We start from the raw sequence: 22,556 nt of genomic DNA on the forward strand, positions 1-22,556 counted from the left end.
CATATATTCATGTTTTTCTCTCCAGGTATGAATTATTTCTGTTTTGTTACATTTTATGCGACAACACAAAGTATTGCACATTTTACAAATAATACTCTAAAAAGTATGTGTCTGTGTGTTATTTAATGGCATTAAAGGTTTGTTAGAGAACATCATGGTAGAAACAGCATCATAAAAACAAAATAAGTTATAACACAACACAGGTGATACGCTAACAGGCTGGGATTAAAACCCACAACCTTACTGTTGTAAAATAACTGTTCCAACATTTGTGTCCACAAATGATAATGGAAAATAGTAAGGAAAATGCACTGTGTGGGGATTTAACAGTGGACATCAGCCCACACACATTATCAGTGTAACATGGTGGAGGTAGCATCATGCTGTGGGCATGGGACAGGAAAGCTGGTCAGAGATGATCAGAAAAAGACGGATAGAGCCAAAAACAGGACAATCCTGGTAGAAAACGTGTTAAGAGGCCACAAAGGTTCACCTTCTAACAGGTCAGTGACCTTGAAAGTGTTTAAACCATATGTGTTAAAATGGCCCGATCATTTTAACAGTTGAAAACTGTTGAAAATAAATCCAGTTGAAAACCTGGGACAATAACTTGAAATTGGCAAATATTTTTCCCTCTGGATGTGGAAAGCTGTTTGAAACACCTGGATTTGCAACTGTTATTCATATGTGAAGAAAAAAATAAAGTCAAGTGCAAGTTTTCTTCCGCTCAACAATTCTGCACTACTCTGTGTTGGTCTAATATGTTAAAAACTGTAATCTTAAGATGTGAAGAAGTGAATTTTTTTTTTGCAAGGCACTGCAGGTGTATCTCAGCGTTCATCTTAGTCGCTTTTCCATTACTTGCTGACATCGACCTTTGACCTTCTGCCTAAGGTTCCAGGCAGCACTAGGTTTAAATGCTGCTGATGCGTCATCTTTCTGCCGAGTCGTCCTCCTCAGTGGATGTCAGGCTCAGCCAAGCGGTAAGCGAGCTCAGTCTTTACGTCCTCAGAGTTGTTCTGCTCGGTGGTCAGCACTGTCTCCACGGGAAACGACAAAAACAAGCTCTCTTTGACCTTTTTGGCCGGGGGCGAGTCCACCACGCCGAACAGGGGCTCCGTTTTAATGTAGGGGCTCAATTTTAATGTGGTGGGGGGCGTGTTCTGCATCCTGCGTTTGGCGTTCTTCTTCTTCTCCTGCTTGTAGGCTGCGTTCATGTTGGCTATTACCTGTAAATAGACAGCACACACACATACACACAAAAACAGAAAAATAAGGTTTCATTTCGTTCCGTCATCATAAACGCTACCCCGCCTCTCGCCCGGAACGTTAGCTGGAGATGGGCACCAGCAACCCTCCCGACCACACTGAGGGACAAAGGTGTAAAGAAAATGGATGGATGGATGGATGGATGGATCATAAACGCTAGTTTTTATGCATCTTTCCTTTTAAGTGGATTATATTTGTATAAACTAATTTGATAAATAAAAATGTAGTTCAATGTAAACTAGTAATTTGAATTGTAAGGTGTACATTTATTAAAGTGGCTTTATTTCAAAAGTGGCATTCTGCCAAAACAACTGAATTGTATTGAATTAAATTTGAAGTTCTCTATTATCTAACCACAGCAGACATCTTTATTTCACCATGTTTAATGAGTGAGTAACAATTACATGTGGGGTTCTTCTTGAAATCAAACAGATTTCAAGAATTTTGATGTCTTGAAATCTGTTGTCTTTAATTTTGGAAGATTTTTTGTGTATTTGTCCCTGAAACACCTGACGGTAAAGCCGCAGATTCAGGGGTTATTTCTAGTATGCATATGCATATAGAGTTCAGAACAGGGTTTGATGATGGTTGTTGCCATAATAACGGTGATGACAGACATCTTTACATTCCTGTGGCACCACATGGCCACAGCACTCAATCTACATGATGGTTTCAATAATATCAAGGGGGGGAAGAATTTTCTCCAACTTGGTCCCAACGACAGAAGGTGGACATTCGCTTTCAATTACACTCAATAATGCTTAAACCTACAGATACCTTTATAATCATGGATTTAGACCTTACTTCAGATATACACATGAAGTCTATTCTAAATCAGCCAGCACTGCAAGATGTAAGGGCTCCCAGTCCAAACAGGAGACCGAAAACTGGTGCAAGGTTTTACTTCCAGTTGGTTATAGAGTAAGACGAAGGCTGTTTTTACAAGAGCCAGTAAAAACTAAACTAAATCATTCAGAGCCCTGACCAAACACTAAAAACAATGGAACACATTACACCAGTCCTTCTACCACTTTATATGAAAGAGATTTCAGAATCTTGTTATTAATCTGTAAGGCAGTACCTGGTGACGAGGCCAGAGTTACCTCCAAGATATCCCGATCCCTGGGGTTTCAATTACTACAGATCAGCAGGGACGTGTTTACTTGGTGATAACAGGAACAGGACTTCACTAAACCAACAGACTGGAAACTAATTTAATTTCCTTTTCGTATCAATAAAATATTTTTGAATTGAACTGAAACTGTAGAACAAGCTGATAAAGCAGCTAAGTTGTAGTGAAAAAAAAATTGGTTTACCCATTTTGAGGTTCCTCTGCTGCCCCCATGAGGCCAAAATACTTAGTTTTAGTTATTTATTTATTTATTTATTTTTTTACAGAAATTGGGCCTCGCTAGGCAAAAAAATAAAAAATTTTAAAGGAGTACTTTTAGACAAAAAGAAAATACAGAATCTTACCAGCTGCTTCACAACATTCTGTTGCTCATAGATTATGTCCATATATGTAGAAGCTTTCTCTTTGCACGCGTCCTGCTCTGGGTCGTCATAACTCAGCAGGTTCTGTGTGGTCTATATGAAAGGAAAAAAAATTCAGACAAGAAATAAAAATGACAAAAAAACAAAAACAAACTGAAAACATGGTTCATCTTGTCATGGAAGAAATTACTTTAACAAGAGTCTGGATGAGAAGGAATAAGAAATGTATTAAAACCTTGCAAGGTGAGAACAGAAATACAGAGTCAAAGGGGTCTATCAAGTCTCCTCTGACCAAAAGTGGATCTGGCTTCCTTTTATAGGTTCTGGTCAGAGAAGAGAGACTTGACTGGACAACAGGCGTGAATCCCTGATTGTTATGCATCAGGGATTCTGCGAAGCCACACACAGATGGTCTGACCATTTGTCTATTGTTAAGGAAAGTGGGTTGTTCTTTGATGCTAAAGAGGGCAGATAAGTCCTAGGTTGAGGAAGTAACACTAGATAGTCTCCAGGATCAATGATGTCTCCTGATAGCACTGTAGAAGTCTATAGGAGAGCAGCTTGACCAATCTCATGCTAAGATCATGCAGACACATGATCTCGTCATCAGACACAATGTAAAGCACAAAAGGGGTGAGGAGCACATTATAAAAATTTCCATTACAATCTTCTGCAGGCTCACCTCGTTGGGAAAACTGGCTTTGCGGCTATACATGAGCGAATACGGGGTGAACTTGATGGTCGGGTTGGCCGAGGTCCGGAAGAAGAACAGGACCGGGTCCAGAAAGTCGTCCCAGTCGCCCTGCTTCTCCATCACCATCTGCACCACGGCCTCCTTCAGCACCGGCGCCGTGCAGTCATGCAGCGGGTTGAGCTGAGGTTGATCTAGAGGAGACACCCTCTGCACCAAGCTCCACTTCTCACACAGCAACTTTGATACCTAAGAAAAAAAAATGAAATAATTTCCTCAGACTTGACAGATCTGACCTTGAGTCTGGAGGCTGCAGGCGTTTGGTGCTGACAGACTCACCTCTTCGCAGAACTCTGAACTCTGCGCACACACTATTGTTTTAGGGGCTCCAAACCTGACGAAAAAGAAGACTTTAGGTTAAGAAAAGTTCAAGTTTCTCTTAAGTTACAGGAGTCTGCTAAAAGAATCATCCATTTTGTCAGATTATAACCTCAAACTGTAGTGTATTTTTATAGGAATGAGACAAGACGACCATGGTTACTATGGAGGACCTGCAGAGATCTCCAGCTCTGGACGACCTGATGACGCTGAAAAATGCATCACGATACAAGTGTTTCATATCAATTGATATCAATAATTATTGGTTAATTATTTGTTTTAAATATCTGAAATGCAGCATGGCCTTTCCTGTTTTATCCACAGTTTTCACTCCACACCGTTGTTTTTTTTAAATGTTATTTTTAAACAATTGTCTATCAGGCACGGCAGCGAAACATGAAACTGCTGCGGTGCAATTCACTCAAGGTTGTTGCTAGGTAACCAAAGAGCGGGTGAGTTAGTTGATGCCATCCACCTAGCTAGCAAAGCTGGCAAAAGGATTGATCGTGTGTTTATCGCAATATATATTGTTATTAATTTATCATCCAGCCCTACTGAAGTCGCACCGCAGATGAACCAGATTCCTCTTACCTGTACACACACTTAGAGATACACCTGGCCACTGACGGCGGGTCTGCTGTCTGCGTGGGGAAAGCCTCTGGCCATTTACTAAAATAATCTATGAGTAGTATGACACTTTTGTTGCCATGCTGGCTTTCAGTGAAGGGCCCTGTTGAGGATAGAAGAGGGAGCTTCAGCATAAAATCCTGTAAATGTAATTTCTTTGAATACTCAAAACAGACCTATGAAATCTATCCCAACTATATCCCAGGGCGCATCCACTTTAATGGGCCGAACGGTCCTGGCCAGGTTCTTGTTTCTCTCCGTTTGTTGGCAGGTCTCACACAGCTTGATCTAGAAGAGTGGCAGATGTGTGTTAGCGATGCAGGATGTGAGATGTTAATGCAGCAGCAGCAGCAGGAAGAGGAAGTAAGGCAGGCTTACCCAGTCCACTACGTCCTTGATGATGCCCAGCCAGTAGTACTTGCTCTGGATCCTGTGGACGGTCTTCTTCTGGCCCAGGTGATGGCCGATGTCATTGAAGTGGCAGTCGAGGAAAATCTGCCTCTTCCTTTCAGCCTCGATCACCACTTCCCTTTTCTCATCCTTTTTGGGTCCCACATAGTACAATTTTCCATCTTGGATACAGACAGGAATTAAAAAAAAAGCAGTGGCGTTTAAAACTGTAGGCAATTCCAGTTCTCCTGATTCATTCACTACAACTTTGTACTTGTTTATCTGAGAATCTCTGAGAAAGGATGTGGATGAGTTTTACGAGTGGCCTTACCATCAAAGATGAACTTCTGGGCGTATCTTTTGAAATTTTTCTTCTGTAAAGGATTCATCGTCTGCGGAAGGCTGCCTTTGGCCACAAAAGTGTAGATGTCAGAGAGTTTGTTGGAGCTGGACTCCACCACCTCCTCCTCGGCCACCTGTAATGAATCCACGCTCAACATGTCACTCAGCGACTGCGCACCCCAAAGAGATGAAATGAGCCGACAGCCAGGCAGCCCCGGCCGGCATACTCAGCAGCAGAAAGCTCCTCTCCGCTGGGACAGACACCACAATCACAACAGCGGCAAGATAGCAAAACAGAGTCCATGGATGTCTGGGTGCGCTCCCTAACAGTTCGCCGGAGGATGAGTACGGTAAAAGGGGACGACGAAGCGGAGTTGGAGTTTTCCTAAGTGTGCAGACAATTTAAACGACCCATTATTACATTTATAGCAAAGACTCCTTCCAGGTTATACGACAGACCAAAGTGAAGCACTTTGCAGATTCACCGACTTTATTCTTAAGTCTAGAGTGCATGTATCAAAATGAGATGTTTATGCGTATTTCAGTCACATAGTTTAAGTTAGCGTGTGCCGCTCTCACCGGTGATTCTGAACGGGGCATTGGACTTGTACGCTGTTTGACATGGAGTACCATTAACACCCTTGCCGGTTTAGAAATGATGCACACCCACTGTTTTAGTTCTTCTTCGTCTACTCAAAATCTGCTTTTTCCGCTTCGTTTTCTTGATAGTACCCCCTCTGGAGGAAAATGTAGTAAATTATTTCATGTCTCTCAAGGCAAATCCTACATCTAGGAGGCTGTAATTATTCATAGTTCACCAAATTTCATTTGAACAACTTTGTACCCCTCTAAAAAATTAATAATAAAAAAAAATCTAACATATTAAAAACTTTTAAAGTCTGGCTTTCACTTCGTATTACCCTATCTACAACACACGAACGTCTACCTCATGTTTAAGTCATACTGTGTCTAAAAGTACACAGTATGAGTGTCTAAAAGTACACAGTACTTAAAAGATAATTTTTAACACCAGTTAAAAATTATCTTGGGTATACCAGCTTTGCTCAAAGAAAGTCTCTGTGTCTTGAACAATATTTCCATTTTCCTCCTTATGCCTTTAATTTGGAAGTCGCACCGGATGTGGTAGGCAGGAAGAAATAACCTACGCTGTCATATGTCAGCTGCGTTGGGATTCAGTTTTTCAGTTGTTTTTGAATAAAACCTCTTTGAACATGACAAACGAAGGAGATAAAAAGTCTCGGTTTTATGCCTGCAGCTGCTTCACAACTGATAACATCTTCCTGGACGACTACAAGCTGCATGTTCGCTTTGTGTCCGAACATCAGTTCAGACTGGAGTACCAGCCAGTGAGTCAGTAACAATTGTTAGCCACATATACAAATAAGATATTTAAAAGGACATGCTCGCTGTTTACTTTGATATAAGTGTAATTAGTAACATTTTGTCTCCACGTACAGCTGCTAACGAGGTTCGGCTGCGTGACGGAGCAGCAGTTTGTAGATGTGCTTACCAAGGTAAAGAGGCGTGAAAGCGTGAGCGTGTGACGTATTCTGTTCATAAATTGAATTTAACACATAGAATACTACGGAGGCCGTCTGGTGACATACGAGATAAAAAAAACAACTGCTGGCCACAATTTTTTTATTTTTCCCGTGTCACCAGACAGGCTCCGTACCATAGAACAGCATGTTTGCAAAGTATCTGTAAAAATGCTTCTACCCGGGAAAGGCATATTTGAATTCAGAAAGAAATAACTAATTTTCCATTGGATTACACACTTTGAGAAAACGTTGAGGCAATGAAGTTAATTAGGTAATGTAAGTGTTATCTAGCAATAAGAGCAGTCCTGGCAGATTGCGCTCAAATTCAGTTCATATTTACACTATAAAATGTGAGTTTTAATCAAATTGATTCCTTACAGGGAAAAAAAAGCAAATCCAGTAGTTCAGGTCAACTCTTATTCAGTTCAACCCAGTTTATTCCAGCTTCCAATTCCAGGTTTCCCAGGAGGTGGACAGAAGAAGGCGCATATGTGAGACATCGGCTGAAAGAACTGCTGCCATTAAAAACACATACGAGCCTCTCCATCCTCATGTCTACCATCTGCAGGTACCCAAATGCTCACTGGCTGCTTATTGTTGTGCTTTGCTGAGACTCCACATCTCCACTCCTCCTCTCCTCAGGAGTCTTACCTGGCGCCGAAGCTCAAGCAGCTGGTTGCTTACTGCAGCAGCAGCGACGCATGTGAAGAAGGTCTTACCGAACTGCTGGAGGACGTAGGAGGTGATGGAGCTTTCGTACAAGAAGCATCAGTGGAGGAATGCGAGAAATAAGATAAATACTCCCACCTTAGGTTTCCTGTAGTTTGTATTTGTTTAATAGTCATATAGTCTGTAAGGCCAGACTATATGACCAAATAGTTTGTTGAGCTGCATTGAGAAATCTGACTATAAGGCCTGCAGGTTGCCCTGAAAACATTGTTTTTCTTTCAAGCTCAGAGAGTCTACCGTCTCCCAGTGTTTGAGAAAAGCTTCTGTGAGCAGCTGGTGGAGGAGCTGGAGCACTTTGAGCAGTCATCAGCCCCTAAAGGAAGACCCAACACCATGAACCACTATGGGGTAATGAACACTTGTTTCTGTTGGCCAACCTTTGTTAAAACTCAATAAAGAATATATATGTAATAACCTACATTTGTAGGCTGCTACTTGGGTTATATTAATCAATGAAAGTGTTGTATTAGATTAAGTAAACTGGGCTACGGAGGACCGATCTTGCCATAATTATGAATTAATACAATTTTGTCTCTGTGTATGGACTTCTTGGTATTTTTTTCATATATATTTCTTCATATGGCTTAGCTTGGCTAAGCTTCTCTGTCTGAAGAAGCACAACCTCATTTCTGTTTTTTCTTTTTGATTATGAAAGACCAAACCTGACCTAATCATTTGAGTACAGGAAGAAAAAGACATTATATTAGTTCATTAAGACAGACATGTTCATGGATCTTGGTCAGTTTTAAAAATAAAAGGCATCAATAAATAAAGACATAATTTCCCAAGACCTTCCTAAGAACCCGAGCGTGTAGCGATGGGATGTTTTGAGATGGCCGCAGCTTTTGGAAGTTGCTTTATTCGGGTACTTTTCTCGTCTCCGTAGATTCTTCTCAATGAGTTGGGCTTTGATGAGGACTTCATCACTCCTCTGAGGGAGCACTACCTGCAGCCTCTCGCCTCCCTGCTGTACCCGGACTGTGGAGGCCGCTGTCTGGACAGCCACAAAGCTTTTGTTGTCAAATACGCCTTGAACGAAGACCTGGATCTGAGCTATCACTACGACAATGCAGAGGTCACTCTTAATGTTTCCCTGGGCAAAGAGTTCAAAGATGGAAACCTTTTCTTTGGTGACATGAGACAGGTGATGCTCTCAGCTCCACATGATGAAATGAACTCCATTATTAGCATGTAATGACATTGAGACATATTTTCTAAACCTGATTTAAACGTTGCGGTCCTGTCGCTTCCTGCAGGTGTCCATAAGTGAGACGGAGTGCACGGAGGTTGAGCACAGGGTTAGCGAGGGCCTCCTGCACAGGGGCCAACACATGCATGGGGCCCTGCCCATCTTCTGCGGCCAGCGTTGGAACCTCATCATCTGGATGAGGGCCTCGCAGGAACGCAACAAGCTGTGCCCCATGTGCAACAGGAAGCCCTCTCTGATAGAAGCAGATGGCTTTGCTGATGGATTTACAAAACAGTCTGAGTCTCAACAGAACAGCTTCTGTGAATTAACGTGACAGTATCCAGCTGCTGCCCGTCTTCTGTCACCCACAGGGGCTTTAGGGACACACACACAAACACTCACATTTTCTATACCCTAGACCTGGCCACCCCTGGTCAGCCTCTCTAGGCTTTCTGCCCATCTGCAGTAGTCGGTCAGTGAGAAGCAGGGTACTTCATGAAATCTTTTTAAAGAATCATTTGAACTATTTCTAATGGATGATATTTTGTAATGTTTTTGGCTGTCAAATATCTATTAAAATGTCCAACTCTGTCAGAACTCAAACAAACAACTCTCACATTATGAAGCCATCCCAGGCTTCCTTGGCTGCTAGCAGGGCCTTTCTCTATACACAGAATCAATATTAAACACATCCAGTCAAAAACAAAACAACATCCCAAGTGCATGCAGATCAGATGATTCCACCTTTTCAGTGTCACATTTTCTTTTTGTGTTTGTAATAGAATTTTTCCAGACTGAAATGTCTGAAACGGTTAGATTTCCTTATCAAAGATCTTCTGTGATTATTTCAGGATAAGTTTTATAAGAACCTCTGTGGTTTGGTAAACATGGTCCAATAAGGTAATTAATGTTCGCCTGCAGTACAGCCTACGCAGCTGCTGAAGTTCCAGTTGATGCTTCATAAAAATCCAAACCAGTCAAAAAGAAGTAGTTTAAGAATATCTGTACACTACTTTAGTTTCAAATAGGTGAGTCATTTTCATAGGCATGCAGATTATTATTTTCTTTCTATAAATAAGGAAAATCAAAGTCAAAGTTCAGAATAATGGAAGTTTAATTCAACAACTCATGGGTTTGATGCCTGTCTCCAACGCACATTCTGTGTCCCGTTCATTGTCGGCCATATTCTCACACATTTTAAAATGGAAAAACACAAATGTCAGCCTGTCAGTGGCAGCTTTTACAGGAAGTGAGCCTATAAACACATAACATCAGCGCCTTTTGGTTGTTTCTTTTTGTTCTTGCTAAGTGTGCCAATTTGGAGTTTTGCAGTAAAGGGAAACAGGGAAAAGGCTCTGTGGGATTAGATAGACTCAGCAGACACACCTAGCACAGATATATACACTACATGCTAACAGTGCAAGGCAGAGCTATATACAGGAAAATGTACAGTTACTAACAAAAGCTGATTACACATTTCCTGCCTCATAGTTCATCTTTGTACATACAGATGGCATCATTTAGTATTTTTTGGTTAATTACAGTTAGAACTCAATTATACAGAGCTGCTTGTAAAATGATTATATTAATTACATAAAGTTACAGGATATTGTAAAGAGATACATATTTTCTCTCTTTGGCGTTCTTTACATTATAAATGTAACTAAATAAATAAATAAATTCAGTTCTTAATGTACTATCCACAGGACCACATGTCATGATGACACTCATTTAAAACCCTCCCGCGATCTTAAGAGACGGGGTCAATTGGACCCCATGAGCATTTTACTCTGTATGCGGTCCAGCAGGGTTGAAATGAACTCGCGTACGCATTTACGAGGTTTGTTGTTGTTGTGTGGTTTTGGTCCGACGAGTCAACCCCCACACTTCCTGCTGTCAGACCGTGACAGCTGACGCGCTCCTCCAGAGCATTGTGCTAAGACCGGGGGAGGGTTAAAAGTGAACACCTTTCCAACAAGTTATCATAGCGTCGTCTCGCTGCTGATATCCCGTCCCCGGTGGCGGTCCATGTCAGAGTCGTAGTCCGACTCCATCTCAATCTTGACCTGAGGCACAGGGCAGGCCATCCCTCGGCCCATAGGCATGGCCGGTGAAGACGGGCAGGAAATCTTCAAGTGGAGGGTGATGCTGAGGAAGGGCAAGCTCTAGTTACCAGACACACCCACAGCCAAGAACACCAAGGGGCTTATTGAGGATCACACAGGAAGCCCAGGCATGAGGTATCACCGCTCCAACCAAAAAGAACCCTGATGCCTCATACCACAGACCAGGAGAGGGTACGGACAGTTTGTGGTGTAGCTTTGCAAATAATTTCTCTTGTGGGGGTCAGTAGGGAGTTCTTCCAAAACTAAAAACGGAGTCTGATGTGGTTTGTCTGATAAGGTATTCTGGTTTGTCTGGTATTCTCAAGTTTCAATGTTTTTGAATTAATAAGTGATGTCTAATTACCAACACCCCACTTTCCTCCTCATGAAATGAGTTTTCTTACATAAGATAACATTTTTTCAAAACATGCTATTAATGTTCCCAAACCTGAAAAACCCAGTTTGTTTCCATCAGTCTAACTCCAAAGAGGGAATGTAAAGAAATTCAGATCAGCCAATAATCCCTGCTTTTGTTGATAGGTAACCATGCTTCTTTCAAAGCAATGCAGACATTATGGAATCTTTTTTTTTATTTTTTTTTAAATATCAAGCTTGCCACAAAGGACAAAACCAGATAGTTACAGATCATATTTAAGTCAGGAGAATCTGTGGCTCCAGTTGAGGACAGTCGGTTCACAGATTATCAAGCTGAGGTGAGGCTGAATTTGACATGCAGCTGTGACTGATGCACTACAAAAAAAACCCAGCACAGTGAGGAAAAAGAAACAACCAAAACAGAGCCTGATGCATATATGAATATAGGTAACTACAGACAATGGCCTGTATGTACAAGATAAGCACCAAACTAAAAAACAACAACAGACCATACATCATGAAATCCCAGGTTATGCTCAACTACACAGAGAAAAGGGATCTGTGGTTTCAGGAACATGACATTTCACTCGATCACCCGCTCCCTCCTCATAAAAAGCATCCAAAGTGGGAACAGACATCAGAGAAAAATGCTGTCAACTGAGCTGTGTGTGTACAGAGAGCAGTGCAGCACATGTACATGATCATCACATTCCAATCATCTGCATTGCCTTAAAGTGCATGGAGAGGAAACTGAAGTCACATTTAAAGATACAGAGAGATTTAACCAGGAGGCGACTCTGCTCTCAGGAAGGAACACGTAAAGTAAACAACTGCGTCTTTAAATGTGTTCAATGACACTGAGAGGTGAACAGAGGAGAGGGTCAAACAGCAGCAATACATTATCTGAAGCTGCAGTATGTAACTTTTATAAAAATATTTATGTTTTTTACTTGTTTGTTAAAGGAGTCAATATGTCATGACAGTATGATCTGTGAAAAAAAAAAAATCAATCTTCTCGACCTTCGTCCTGAGCTACTACTGAAGAAATTCACCGCTCTAGTCAAAAACAACTTATCAAGAGTCAGGAGGAGGGTCTTAGCGCTGTCAATCATCCTCGTGTGGCTCTGCTAAATGTGCTAACAGAGAAACAATTTACCATTACAGGAAAACCGTTTATCCGCCATCATCGGTGGACATGCTAATTAGCATTACCTTTCATGACAGACTCTGCTATCAGGAAGAAGGGTGATCGACAGCGCTAAGACCCGCCTCCTGGCTCTGATTGGTTGTTTCTAGTTAGCACTGGGAGAAGGCAGAAAAGCTTGATTTTGTTAAAGATTATCTGTCTTACATTGTCATGACTAATGACAGTTTTAACAAATATGTAAAAAAAAATTATAAAAGTTATGCAGTGCAGCTTTATGAGTCTGAACTAACAGCATGTTAATACAACAATATAACAGGACAATTTCCATTTCATGACCAGGAAGGGCAGGACTCAATGTTAATCCTGAGTTTTTTATGTATTAAGGTGAAAAGTAAAGTCAGTGAAATATATTATTTAAATTATTGAAAATTTCAATAAATAGCTTACTTAAACTGATGTTTTCAAGCATTTATTTCTGTTAATTGTTATGATTTTATGCTTACAGCTAAAGAGAACATGACTTTCATGATTAGGATATTACATTAGAGCATTAAAAAACATTGTTACAGAAAATGTGGGCTTAATGAAAGGTATGGTTCATTCCTGCTTAGAAGGTTGTTTTCCAAAAGGTGCTTTCAATCTGACAAGCGAGGCTTATCAAAAAGAGTATTTTCATTTATTGAAAATTGTTGCTTTTGCGTGGCATTTTCTCTAAATTTTGTTCGTGAAAAACTATGGCCTATGGACTACTTTCTGTTGATCTATCACATAAAATCTCAAAGAAAATACCCAAAAGTTTCTGCCTAGAATGTGACAAACTGTGAAATATGACGTTATTTTACTAAAATAACATGTTGGTTTAACCACAAGTTCCAAATAAGTACTGTTTTTTTTTTTTTTATTTTGTGATTTGCCAAAAATTCTTCGGAATCATTTATTTGTTTTGACCAGTGTTGTTTCCTTCTTTCTTTTTTCTTTTTTTTACATTAACCCAGTTGGTTAAATAGCTTTAATCATAATTTTACAACCGGATTTTGTAATTATTCAGGTTATTTCTGCTTGATATTAACACATTTAATAATCTGAAACATTTAAATGTTACAAAAAGCAAATCTGTAAGTCTGTGAATGGGGTTAATACATTTTCACAATACTGCTTCAAACAAAATGTATTGTTTTTTCTTCCCCACAGTTTATGTCTATCTTATATGTTTTTATCAACTGTGTGAAGTTGTAAGGTCTGAACGGAGCCAGTAGGGAAAACAAATGCAACAAGATAAACAGGAAATTTAAATTCAGACTATTTGAATACAGAGACTTTTCCACAGCAAGCCAGAATATTTATTCTGAAATGCTGTGGAAGCAGGAACAGGACGGAATGAGCTCAAATAAAGTGTAAAAACTTTCTGTTGTGAACTACAGAGAAATGAAGTCAATGTCTAAGGGAGAACATTGTTTAATTGTCATTTTTGTGAACTGACCCTTTACATTGTGCAGCTTTTCTGTTTGGGACGACATGCGGGGTGTGTGTTAAAATACACTACGTGTTGCGGCGCGCTGGCAGTGCGCTCCCCACTGAGACTGCGCTACGTCGGGGTACACCAGGTCTCTGTAGGGGATGTGCAGCTTTAGAACACAGTACCTGCGGTCCAGGTCCGACTCGGAGCTGGGCGAGTGGTTGGAGTAGCCGTGGTACTTCTCCTGTGAGCACCACGCAGTACAGAAAGCGGTCAGTCATTAATATCATACCCCTGGAATTCCTGCAGGGGGCAGCAGAGGTCTGAGTTTCTCACCTCCTCCTCGCTGTCGTCTGCTTTCGGCTTCTTCTTTTCCTTGTCCTTCCTCTTCTTCTTGTCGTCTTCCTTCTTCTTCTTTTCTTTCTCAGGCAACAGGTCGTCCAGCCAGGCCAAGTCATGCTGGGAGAACATCATGTCCAGCACCTTCCGGACCACCATCAAACCCAGGATCTGGTGTTTGACACGCAGAGAACATGTCTGTTTAAATACAGCTCAGTTATGCTTTAAGTATCTACTGTGTAATCCCAGTAAACACTCAGCTCCTTTATTTAGTCTTTTTCAGCCTCATCATAAACATCTTTCATTTCTTATCCATTAATATGAACTAGTGTCAAATAAAAGTTGGCTTATGGACTTTTCATTTAACTTGTTTCGTCTCCACAAAATCAAGGCTGCTTGCTGTGAAGAGAAACATCCTATTTTGATACATTACTTTGAAAAAAATCATTGTATTTCATTGACTTTCTTTTTTTTTTGCATTTTGTTGCCTTAAAAGGATGAAGTTGATCAAATATCTTTCTAGTTGATTCCGTGGGATAGATAGTGTTAAAGCAGTAACTCAACCTGAGCAAGCATGTGGGGACAGTGGAAAGAAATACTGCAAAAACACTAAATCTTACTAAGTGTTTTTGGTCTAGTTTCTAGTGTAAACATTTTAGTACCCCTGAAATAACAGAAAGCTAGCTTGTAAGTAACTTTTCATCATGAAATAGGAGTTTGTTTTAAGTCAATAATTTCTAAATATTCATTTTAAATACATTTCAAATAAGTGAAACTTGTGGGGTTCCACAAGGCTCAGTTCTTATTTCCCATTTATTTATATTAAATTATTTATATTATTCCACTTGCTGGCATTCTCCAGTCCTTTTCTGATATTTCCTGTGACATTGCGTTTAAACTGCAGTACTAGTACTAGTTCCACTGGCATTTTATTTCATTTATGAAAAAAAAATAATGTTCTACTCGTGAAATAATCTGCCAATAGAACTGATACTTTTTCATCAATATGAAGGAATTATTGTCTTAAAACAAGCTCCCACATATTTGTGAAAAGTTACCTGTAAGTTAGTTTATCTTATTTCAAGAGTACTAAGATACACTGCACTGCACTAGAAACTAGACCAGAAATACTTGATAAAATGTTGAGTTTTTGCAGTGCAGTGCAATAGGAAATGATATGAACATACCATGACAGGAAAGATGATGGCTAGGAATGTGGATTTGAGGACCCAAAGCACAGCCAGGCATATGATCTGGATAAGTGTGAAGAGATGAACCCTCCTCAGAGGAACGTGACGGAGATAGGTGAAGTCCGGCTGGTGTTTGGACGGCATCAGGTACAACTTGATCCGGTCCCAGAACTGAGAAAAAGCAACAGCATCACAGTGTCAAAACAGAATTATATGGAAATCCATTAGAATAATAATTTTTAAAAATCTATTCATTTTCTGTCTGGTTTACTGAAGCTGAGAAAAACAGAATAGAAACTTGTTTCTCCATCCTGCAAAGTTTGAACATGTTGAGCTCGTCATAAATCCTCAGCGGATTTGTCCTCAGAATCTCTCCGTTGGAGTTGATTGTATCAGTCCGCTCACAGCTTTGTTTGTCTGTCAACTTTTAATAAGTGACTTCCCATTTGCTGTCAGCTCAACAATGAGCAAGATGGCCAGACAAAAAGAAAGAAAAAAAAGCTATTTATGAAGGTAAATGAGAGCAAACAGATGGCCTACCTGGATCCCACTGAGGGAAGCTACACCCATGTAGAGGAAGACGCCGTACAGCACAGGCATGGGGATGAACTAAAGCAACAACACGTGAAATTATGTTAATCTGCTACAGATCTCACTTATGCAATATGCTAGCCTCATAAGCATAAAGAAACTCACGGGAAAACAAACATTCAGTCAGAAAACTTGCATGACATGTTTACATAGAACTTCACTAGCAACATGGCTTTAAGTTTGAGTTTGTAGATCTCATTACTTCATGAACTTAACCATGTGTGGGCGGGTGGAGAAGCTGAAGAAACTCTAAATTTCCACATTTAAAGCTTGAGTTATTGTTTTAAAAAAGTTTTTCCTTTGCTACATTGCAAAAATAATAACTTTGGATGGAGAGCATTTGTCAAAAGCAATTTTTAGATTCCATGTCTGAATACTTTTGCAAAGTACTCAATAAAAAATGTGTTACTGATGAAGTTTAGAGTATTTCCTACCTTCAGAATTGGGGCGAGAAAGATGGACACTCCCGTGAGAACAAACACCAAGATGCCCGTGACTCTCTGCTCTCTGTAGGTTTGACAGAAGACATTTGCTTCATAAAGGTTCTTCTCAAACTGCATAAAGTGTATTATTCTGTTATTTAAAGTGACAGCCTGAACTTTACATTAGTTCTGTTTCCATTGCGCAAATTGAAATTATGAAAACAAGCACATCAATTAAAAAAAATCTTTTTGATAAAAAGTTTTTGTGCTGGGATGAGGTGAAACACTTTTGGCATCACGCTGTTGATCCGCATGTTACTACTGGTGAAAACGACGAAGAAAACAACAGGAAGTGGTAGGAAGTTTATAGTTTATCTGTCATGTAAGTATTTACTTCTGTTGCCGCCATAATTTTTATGACATCACCTGAACAAGCTTATTCACGTGTGACTTTAATTTCTTATGTAATGGAAACACAATAATTGTGAAATTATGCTATTTGACATTGGCTGAAGTTAAACAAAGATTTGCTCACATCTGTTACGGAAACGCAGCTAGTGACTTTATCTGCTTGTAATTGTTTGACCAACCTGACTCCCAGGAACTGCGGCTGCTCTCCTGGAGCGCTGGATTCACTCTCCATCTTCAGGGAATCGATGTGGGCGATGGAGATGACCGTGGCAGCCACGTACCAGGGCAGCCCCAAGAATGAGCAAGCAGCCATAAGAACCCCCACCCAGAACAGGTCCAGGTGGTAGCCACAACCTTTCTGTCATGGAAACCAAACGGATTGCAGTGAAATTTGGATTTAAGACAGGACCCGTTGGTATAGCGGAAGAGAACGACTGAGAGCATACCTTAAGCTTGTTCTCCTTGCGGTTGACGATGACGGCGCTGATCTGCTGGTCCATGAAGATGAGGATTGTCACGAGGAGTGCTGGAACGAAGCTGGCCAGGTAGATCCACCAGGGGTTCTTTCCAAAAGGCATCACCAGCCAGCCACGGCCCGGCCGTGTTGGCTGCCACACAGGACAGGAAGCTTGATTAGAACAAAAATGTCTGCATTCATAGTCATGGAAGAGGCAACTGGTTAAACAAGTAACAACAGATTTGTTCAATTCAATTTATCCATGTAGTGCCAATTCAAAACATCTCAAGTCAAAAGGTCGGTCCAGTCCAATCATACATATGTTCCAATGCAGTCATGTTCTGTCTATTATTCAAGTTGGTTTAAAAGTTTCTACCAAAGCAAACCCAGCAGACTGCATGGACTTGCAGCGTTCACTCCACCTGGATGAGGATTATATTGATGACCTGCATTGTTGAGTTGCTGATTTCACAGCGATCCCATCACACAAAGTATGGCACAGGAGCTTGTTTTAAGTCAATAAGGCTGCATTCACACTGCAGCCTGAAGTGACCCATAATGTGACCTGTATATGATCTTTTCATGACAGTCTGAACAGCACAGGTCAGACTTATTTTGAATGCGACCCAGGTCACAACATTGGATTCCTCAATTCCTCAACAGTGAATAAAAGTTTTAGTTCCACTGGCCGATTGTTTCACTGACACCATGGGACAAATGCATTTTTCCAGTAAAATTCTGCCAGTGGAACAAGTATTAGTACTGTGGTTTAAACGTGAAATACAGCTGACTGTCATTGACACACAGGGCCTTAGCGGTGCCAGTCAACATTGTATATGTCTAGTTAGCATGGCCATCAATGATTAACTTTTTTCCTGGAACTGTGAGTGTTTCTCCACCATTAGCACATTTAGCAGCTTGAACATGAGGGTGATTGATAGCACTAAGACCCTCCTCTTGGTTCTTATTGGTTGTTTTTGGTTGGGAGCGGTGTATTTCTTCAAACAGCAGTAGTAGCGGAGAGATCAATCTTTTCACAGATTATCTATCTCATCTATCGACATGGTGACAGTTTTAATAATATATGCTCAAAACACATTTTTTGTAAAACTTACACACTGCACCTTTAACTAAAAGGAATGTGTTTTACCTTAAATTCAGTTGGGACTATTAGCTTAGGAGTTTTGAGTCCCACCAACATGTCGAGCCCAACAAACGTCATGATGGACATGAAGATGGAGAAGTCACTGATGAGTTTCCTCAGCTGGTAGGACAGTAAAAAAATAAATCCATCGTTATCAATAGAACGGAAAGCAACTGAAAACAATCGCTTGCAAACTGTTTTCCGAACAACTGAGCTACCTTGGTGGGGAAGTAGCGGCTAAACTTGAACTTCTTCAGAGAGACCGTCATGGAGTAGGTGCCAAAGAAGAGGATGAAGGACATGAGGGCCAGATCAGGAACGTATTTGCACGACTTTCCGACCAAAGAGCCTCCGTACTTCAGACACTCCTTCTTGCTCAGCTGACTCCAGTCCAGAGCTGTCACATTCAACTGGGATGGCGGGCGGCAGTGTTGGGCAGACAGGAGAGGGCGAAAAGTGAAGCGTTTCGGCAAAGACAGAGTAAACATTGTCAGAACGGGTTTTGAAGTTAGAAACCGCGGAGAAGAGTTAGATGGTGGCAGGACCAACGGTAAGAAACAAACAAAGGTGAAAAAGAGGAAAGCAAAGCAACTTCTCTGTCACAAAGACATGATACTGGGGTTAGCTGTGAACAAGCACTTTAGCTCTTTTCCAACTATTTTTGACTTGTTTTGTGGCTTAAAAAAATGTTGCGGATTCTGGACACATCAAGCTTACGACACAAACAACCAAAATTTAGTCCAAAAAAAAAAGAAAAAAAAGTGAAAACAAGCACTTACCCCAGAGACACTAGAGCTGTTATCTGGCATTGGAACTAAACCATTGAAGATGATTGCAGCCACTGTTAGTGAATGGTGGAGAGACACACACACACACACAAATACACAGGGTAATGAGACAGAAAATAAGAGTGGGTGAGGAGGAAAACAAAAGGGAAGCAAAAAGAAATGCAAAACATGATGAGAATTCAACTGCTGGACATTGCTGTGAGCACTCGCAGACACATGCGGACGAACAAAACGGTACTCACTTGTAAAAGGCGGCAGCCAAATTGTTGGTGCGTGGTGAAAGCAAACAAGAGACAAATCAGTTACAGAAATCAATGTCCACTTAAACTACTGCTAATCTCGGCGATTTTCAAAACACAAATTAATGGACAAGGTAGCATTTAAAAAAAAAAAAAATATTGATCTCGTCCATTTGTCTAGTTTTGGGAAACAGCACAGAACTTTAACTTAGTGATTCACCCAGAGGGAAGGTTGTAGAAACCTTAAAAAAACAGGTGCTGCTGCTGCCGTTTAGATATAGAACATCTTTACGCTTTTGTACAGTGGTGTGTTAGGGCTTTTGTAGTTTCTGACAAAAAAGTTTGAGATTAATCTAAGACATTTTCTAGAAAAATAACAAGGACATTTTTTGGTCCAAAAGTCACAAATTTGCAAGAAAAAAGTAAACATTTTTTTCCAGAAAACTTCAGAGAATAAAGCTCTGCGATTTGCACAGCTGAATGGTTGACACAGGACAGTAAAGGATTTCTCCAACTTGCATGAAAGAATCAAAGCAACACTCCCAAGTATGTTTTTGGTGAAGGAATTACATCACAGTGTACAGCAAAAAAAAGTTGATTTTACATGATACAGCCCACTTAACATTACACCTTAATGGCAGACCAAACTGACCAGGCACTGTTTGTCACAACAGCTGCTTTGTCTGCGGCGCGATCCCAGGTACCAACACGGTATCAAACTAGAACAGCAAGCAGTTATCAATGGGTTCTGAACCCCAATCTACTGCAGAGAACTGCAGGGAAGAATGGACCAAACTGCCTAAAGATACGTGAGATGAGCTGTGGGCATCAGATTGAAAATGACTTGAGGCTGGAATTACTACCAAGGTTAGGTCAACAATGTAATAAGCAAATGCTGTGAATACTAATATGATTTCTTAGTTTTCTAGTTTGAAAAAATTTTGAGTAATGCCGTAAAACTATAAAACATGGAAAAAGTGAACGACTGTGACTACTTTCCAGATGCATCTAATGTGACATTAAACTGTTGGAAGTTTGAAAATAATTCACAGTGCCATTTTTCATTTCACAAACCCCTGCCATCCCGAAAAACGTCCTAAACAACCCTCCCCGCTGATTTCCCTGGGCCAAGGGGTGAACTCACTCGGGTCTGGGGCCAAGCACTCGCACTTGTAAGTGGTGACGTAGTCCGGCTGGAAGTCGGTGTTGATGGGGTAGTACTTGAAAGAGCCCACCATCTTCTTGATGGCATCTGAGATGAAGATGAAGGAGATGAGGCTGGAGAAGCCCTCCTCGGTGAAGCGGGTCATGTACTTGATGATGTAACTGGCGTCTGATGCCACCAGGATGAAACACTGCAGGCACGAGTGGATGCCGATCCACAGCCGCAGCTCCATGTAGTCTATGCCATTATTCCTTTGGATGGGAGATGAACAAGGAGGAAAATAAGTCCAAATGAACAGAAAGGCACAAATTGGTGCACTTCTTTATATCATCAAAAGTACAGTTATTTGTCTGTTTCAAAGTAGATTAAAGCCATGGAAAAGTGGGGTTTAACAGGGGGCATCCAAAGCCACCAAAAGTACTGCTGTCACAGCATTTAGTTTTTCTGATGGATCCAAATAGTCTATAAAAAAACAACTCACTTGCTGAATTCAAACAGGAGCTTTTCAAAGATGAGAATGGGTCCTGTGGAACTGAGGATGATGAGGGGCTGACCGCCGAAGAGGCAGAAGACAGATCCAGCCAAGGCAGTGCCCAGGAAACTCTCCATCACACCCTGGTGGAGGAAATGGAGAGAGATTAAAAGGGGATAAAACCAGGTAAATGAAAAGGGTCAAAGCAAATGCTGAAAATGAAAATGCAACAGTTGGCAGCTTAAGCAAAATCTTTGCTCTGGGAGCCAAAACTGGCTAATTTAAAGGCCAGCCAGAAAAATTTATTGAATTAAATATGAAAAATGAGCATATCTGTTAGCATTCAAGCTAAACTTAGCATTTTTTTCGCAGTGAAATTTGTAACAGAATAAGTAATGATTTCTGATCAGCACTTTTTTATTGTCACTACTTACAATATCTACAGGTATAATGTACTGTATAATAGGCATGGGCAGTAGTAGGATCCTACAAGCATGTAAGAATGTTGTGATGTTGATAGTAATATGTTTTTAATGTCCTTTTATGACAGCAACCTGCTGAGGGACCAAAATAACTCTAAGACTAAAATTCACAGGAAGCTGAATAAGCCCTACAGAGTTGTTTTGAGGTTACAGATTGGATTTCTCTTTGCCAGCCACATAGAGATTAGTCATTTTGAATTGAATTGGACACATTTACATGCAAATGTTCCATAATGTATGAAAAGTAAAATATGCAGATAATAAGTTATGAGAAATATCATTTCTATGCATAAGAAGTTTTCAGCTCATAAATGAATTATGAGTAAATAAATACAAAAGTTGTTTCCATTGAGTGTGATTGTTTGGTACCTGGTAGTTGTCCGTGGCGTCTCCTAGGAGACCGCCAAAGGTGATGGCATTAGTGATGCAGCCCAGGTAGATGAAGAGCACAGCGGAGATGGATTGGATGTGGAATCCCTCGTAAAAATCGCTGGGCAGGAACGGAAGTTTCCGCTTTATGTCCAGGTACAGGCCACCACAGAAACTAAAACAGCGACACACTCGATGGTTAGGATGCTACACACTAAAGTACAAAATAAAATATTTCTGCCTTTAATTTTCTGTGAATTCACTTGAAATTCTCAGAAATTCACATAGATAATATAACATGATATCGATGTCTTCATCAATATCAGTAAAATTGTACTGATATCTACATAAACATGAGCAAAACAACACAATAAACCCTGTTTAAGATTCATGTGATTCAGCCCGCAGGTTACAGGACGATCACCAAAATGGCCACCGTTTGCTGCAGTGCCACACTGCAGCTTGACAGCGACAGCTAAAACCAACCCCTGTATCGGGGTTGAATTTATACCAAAATCATTTGTGTGACAACAATTACAATTCTGATTTTCTTGCCACATGCCAGATAGTGACTGTTTGTGTCCAACCACCTACCGACCAGTGAAGGCCAGCTCCTCTCCCAGTTCATGCGGCGCCGGCATCTCCTCATCCTCAGAGAGACCGCCCCCTTTTCCAGCCGTGCCGTTCATCTGGCCCAGCTCGTTCAAGGAAAACACAGACTTTCTGCAGAAAA

At 40.7% G+C, this 22,556-nt stretch overlaps 3 protein-coding genes across 3 annotated transcripts in view; 1 reads left to right on the forward strand and 2 right to left on the reverse strand.

Moving 5' to 3' along the window:
• Positions 1–104: 104 nt before the first annotated feature.
• Positions 105–6,797, reverse strand: LOC145552999 (gypsy retrotransposon integrase-like protein 1). Its single transcript, XM_081611287.1, has 9 exons — positions 6,723–6,797; positions 5,181–5,325; positions 4,838–5,031; positions 4,636–4,747; positions 4,424–4,562; positions 3,794–3,848; positions 3,446–3,703; positions 2,746–2,856; positions 105–1,229 (listed from the first exon to the last, which is right to left on the reverse strand). Exons 1-9 carry the CDS (start codon positions 6,768–6,770, stop codon positions 957–959), a joined length of 1,335 nt encoding a protein of 444 aa, XP_081467413.1. The 5' UTR covers positions 6,771–6,797; the 3' UTR covers positions 105–956.
• ogfod2 (2-oxoglutarate and iron-dependent oxygenase domain containing 2) lies at positions 6,304–9,945 on the forward strand. Its single transcript, XM_008417289.3, has 7 exons — positions 6,304–6,558; positions 6,670–6,726; positions 7,211–7,321; positions 7,396–7,495; positions 7,706–7,830; positions 8,369–8,626; positions 8,739–9,945. Exons 1-7 carry the CDS (start codon positions 6,424–6,426, stop codon positions 9,003–9,005), a joined length of 1,053 nt encoding a protein of 350 aa, XP_008415511.1. The 5' UTR covers positions 6,304–6,423; the 3' UTR covers positions 9,006–9,945.
• slc4a5a (solute carrier family 4 member 5a) overlaps positions 9,768–22,556 on the reverse strand; it is a 36,225-nt gene continuing 23,436 nt past the window's right edge. Inside the window, exons 12-26 of the mRNA XM_008417290.3 lie at positions 22,418–22,546; positions 21,824–21,998; positions 20,982–21,115; positions 20,480–20,751; positions 19,088–19,122; positions 18,527–18,718; positions 18,315–18,428; positions 17,154–17,315; positions 16,887–17,065; positions 16,309–16,381; positions 15,824–15,892; positions 15,281–15,454; positions 14,091–14,264; positions 13,940–13,998; positions 9,768–10,819 (exon numbers count right to left, since the gene is read on the reverse strand). Of these exons, the coding sequence (XP_008415512.1) occupies positions 10,654–10,819; positions 13,940–13,998; positions 14,091–14,264; positions 15,281–15,454; positions 15,824–15,892; positions 16,309–16,381; positions 16,887–17,065; positions 17,154–17,315; positions 18,315–18,428; positions 18,527–18,718; positions 19,088–19,122; positions 20,480–20,751; positions 20,982–21,115; positions 21,824–21,998; positions 22,418–22,546 (2,107 nt within the window). The 3' untranslated portion in view covers positions 9,768–10,653. The remainder of the gene's footprint in view (positions 10,820–13,939; positions 13,999–14,090; positions 14,265–15,280; positions 15,455–15,823; positions 15,893–16,308; positions 16,382–16,886; positions 17,066–17,153; positions 17,316–18,314; positions 18,429–18,526; positions 18,719–19,087; positions 19,123–20,479; positions 20,752–20,981; positions 21,116–21,823; positions 21,999–22,417; positions 22,547–22,556) is intronic.

Source organism: Poecilia reticulata, chromosome 9 (genome assembly GCF_904066995.2).
Source record: "Poecilia reticulata chromosome 9, P_reticulata-male-v2, whole genome shotgun sequence".
Taxonomy (NCBI): Eukaryota; Metazoa; Chordata; class Actinopteri; order Cyprinodontiformes; family Poeciliidae; genus Poecilia; species Poecilia reticulata.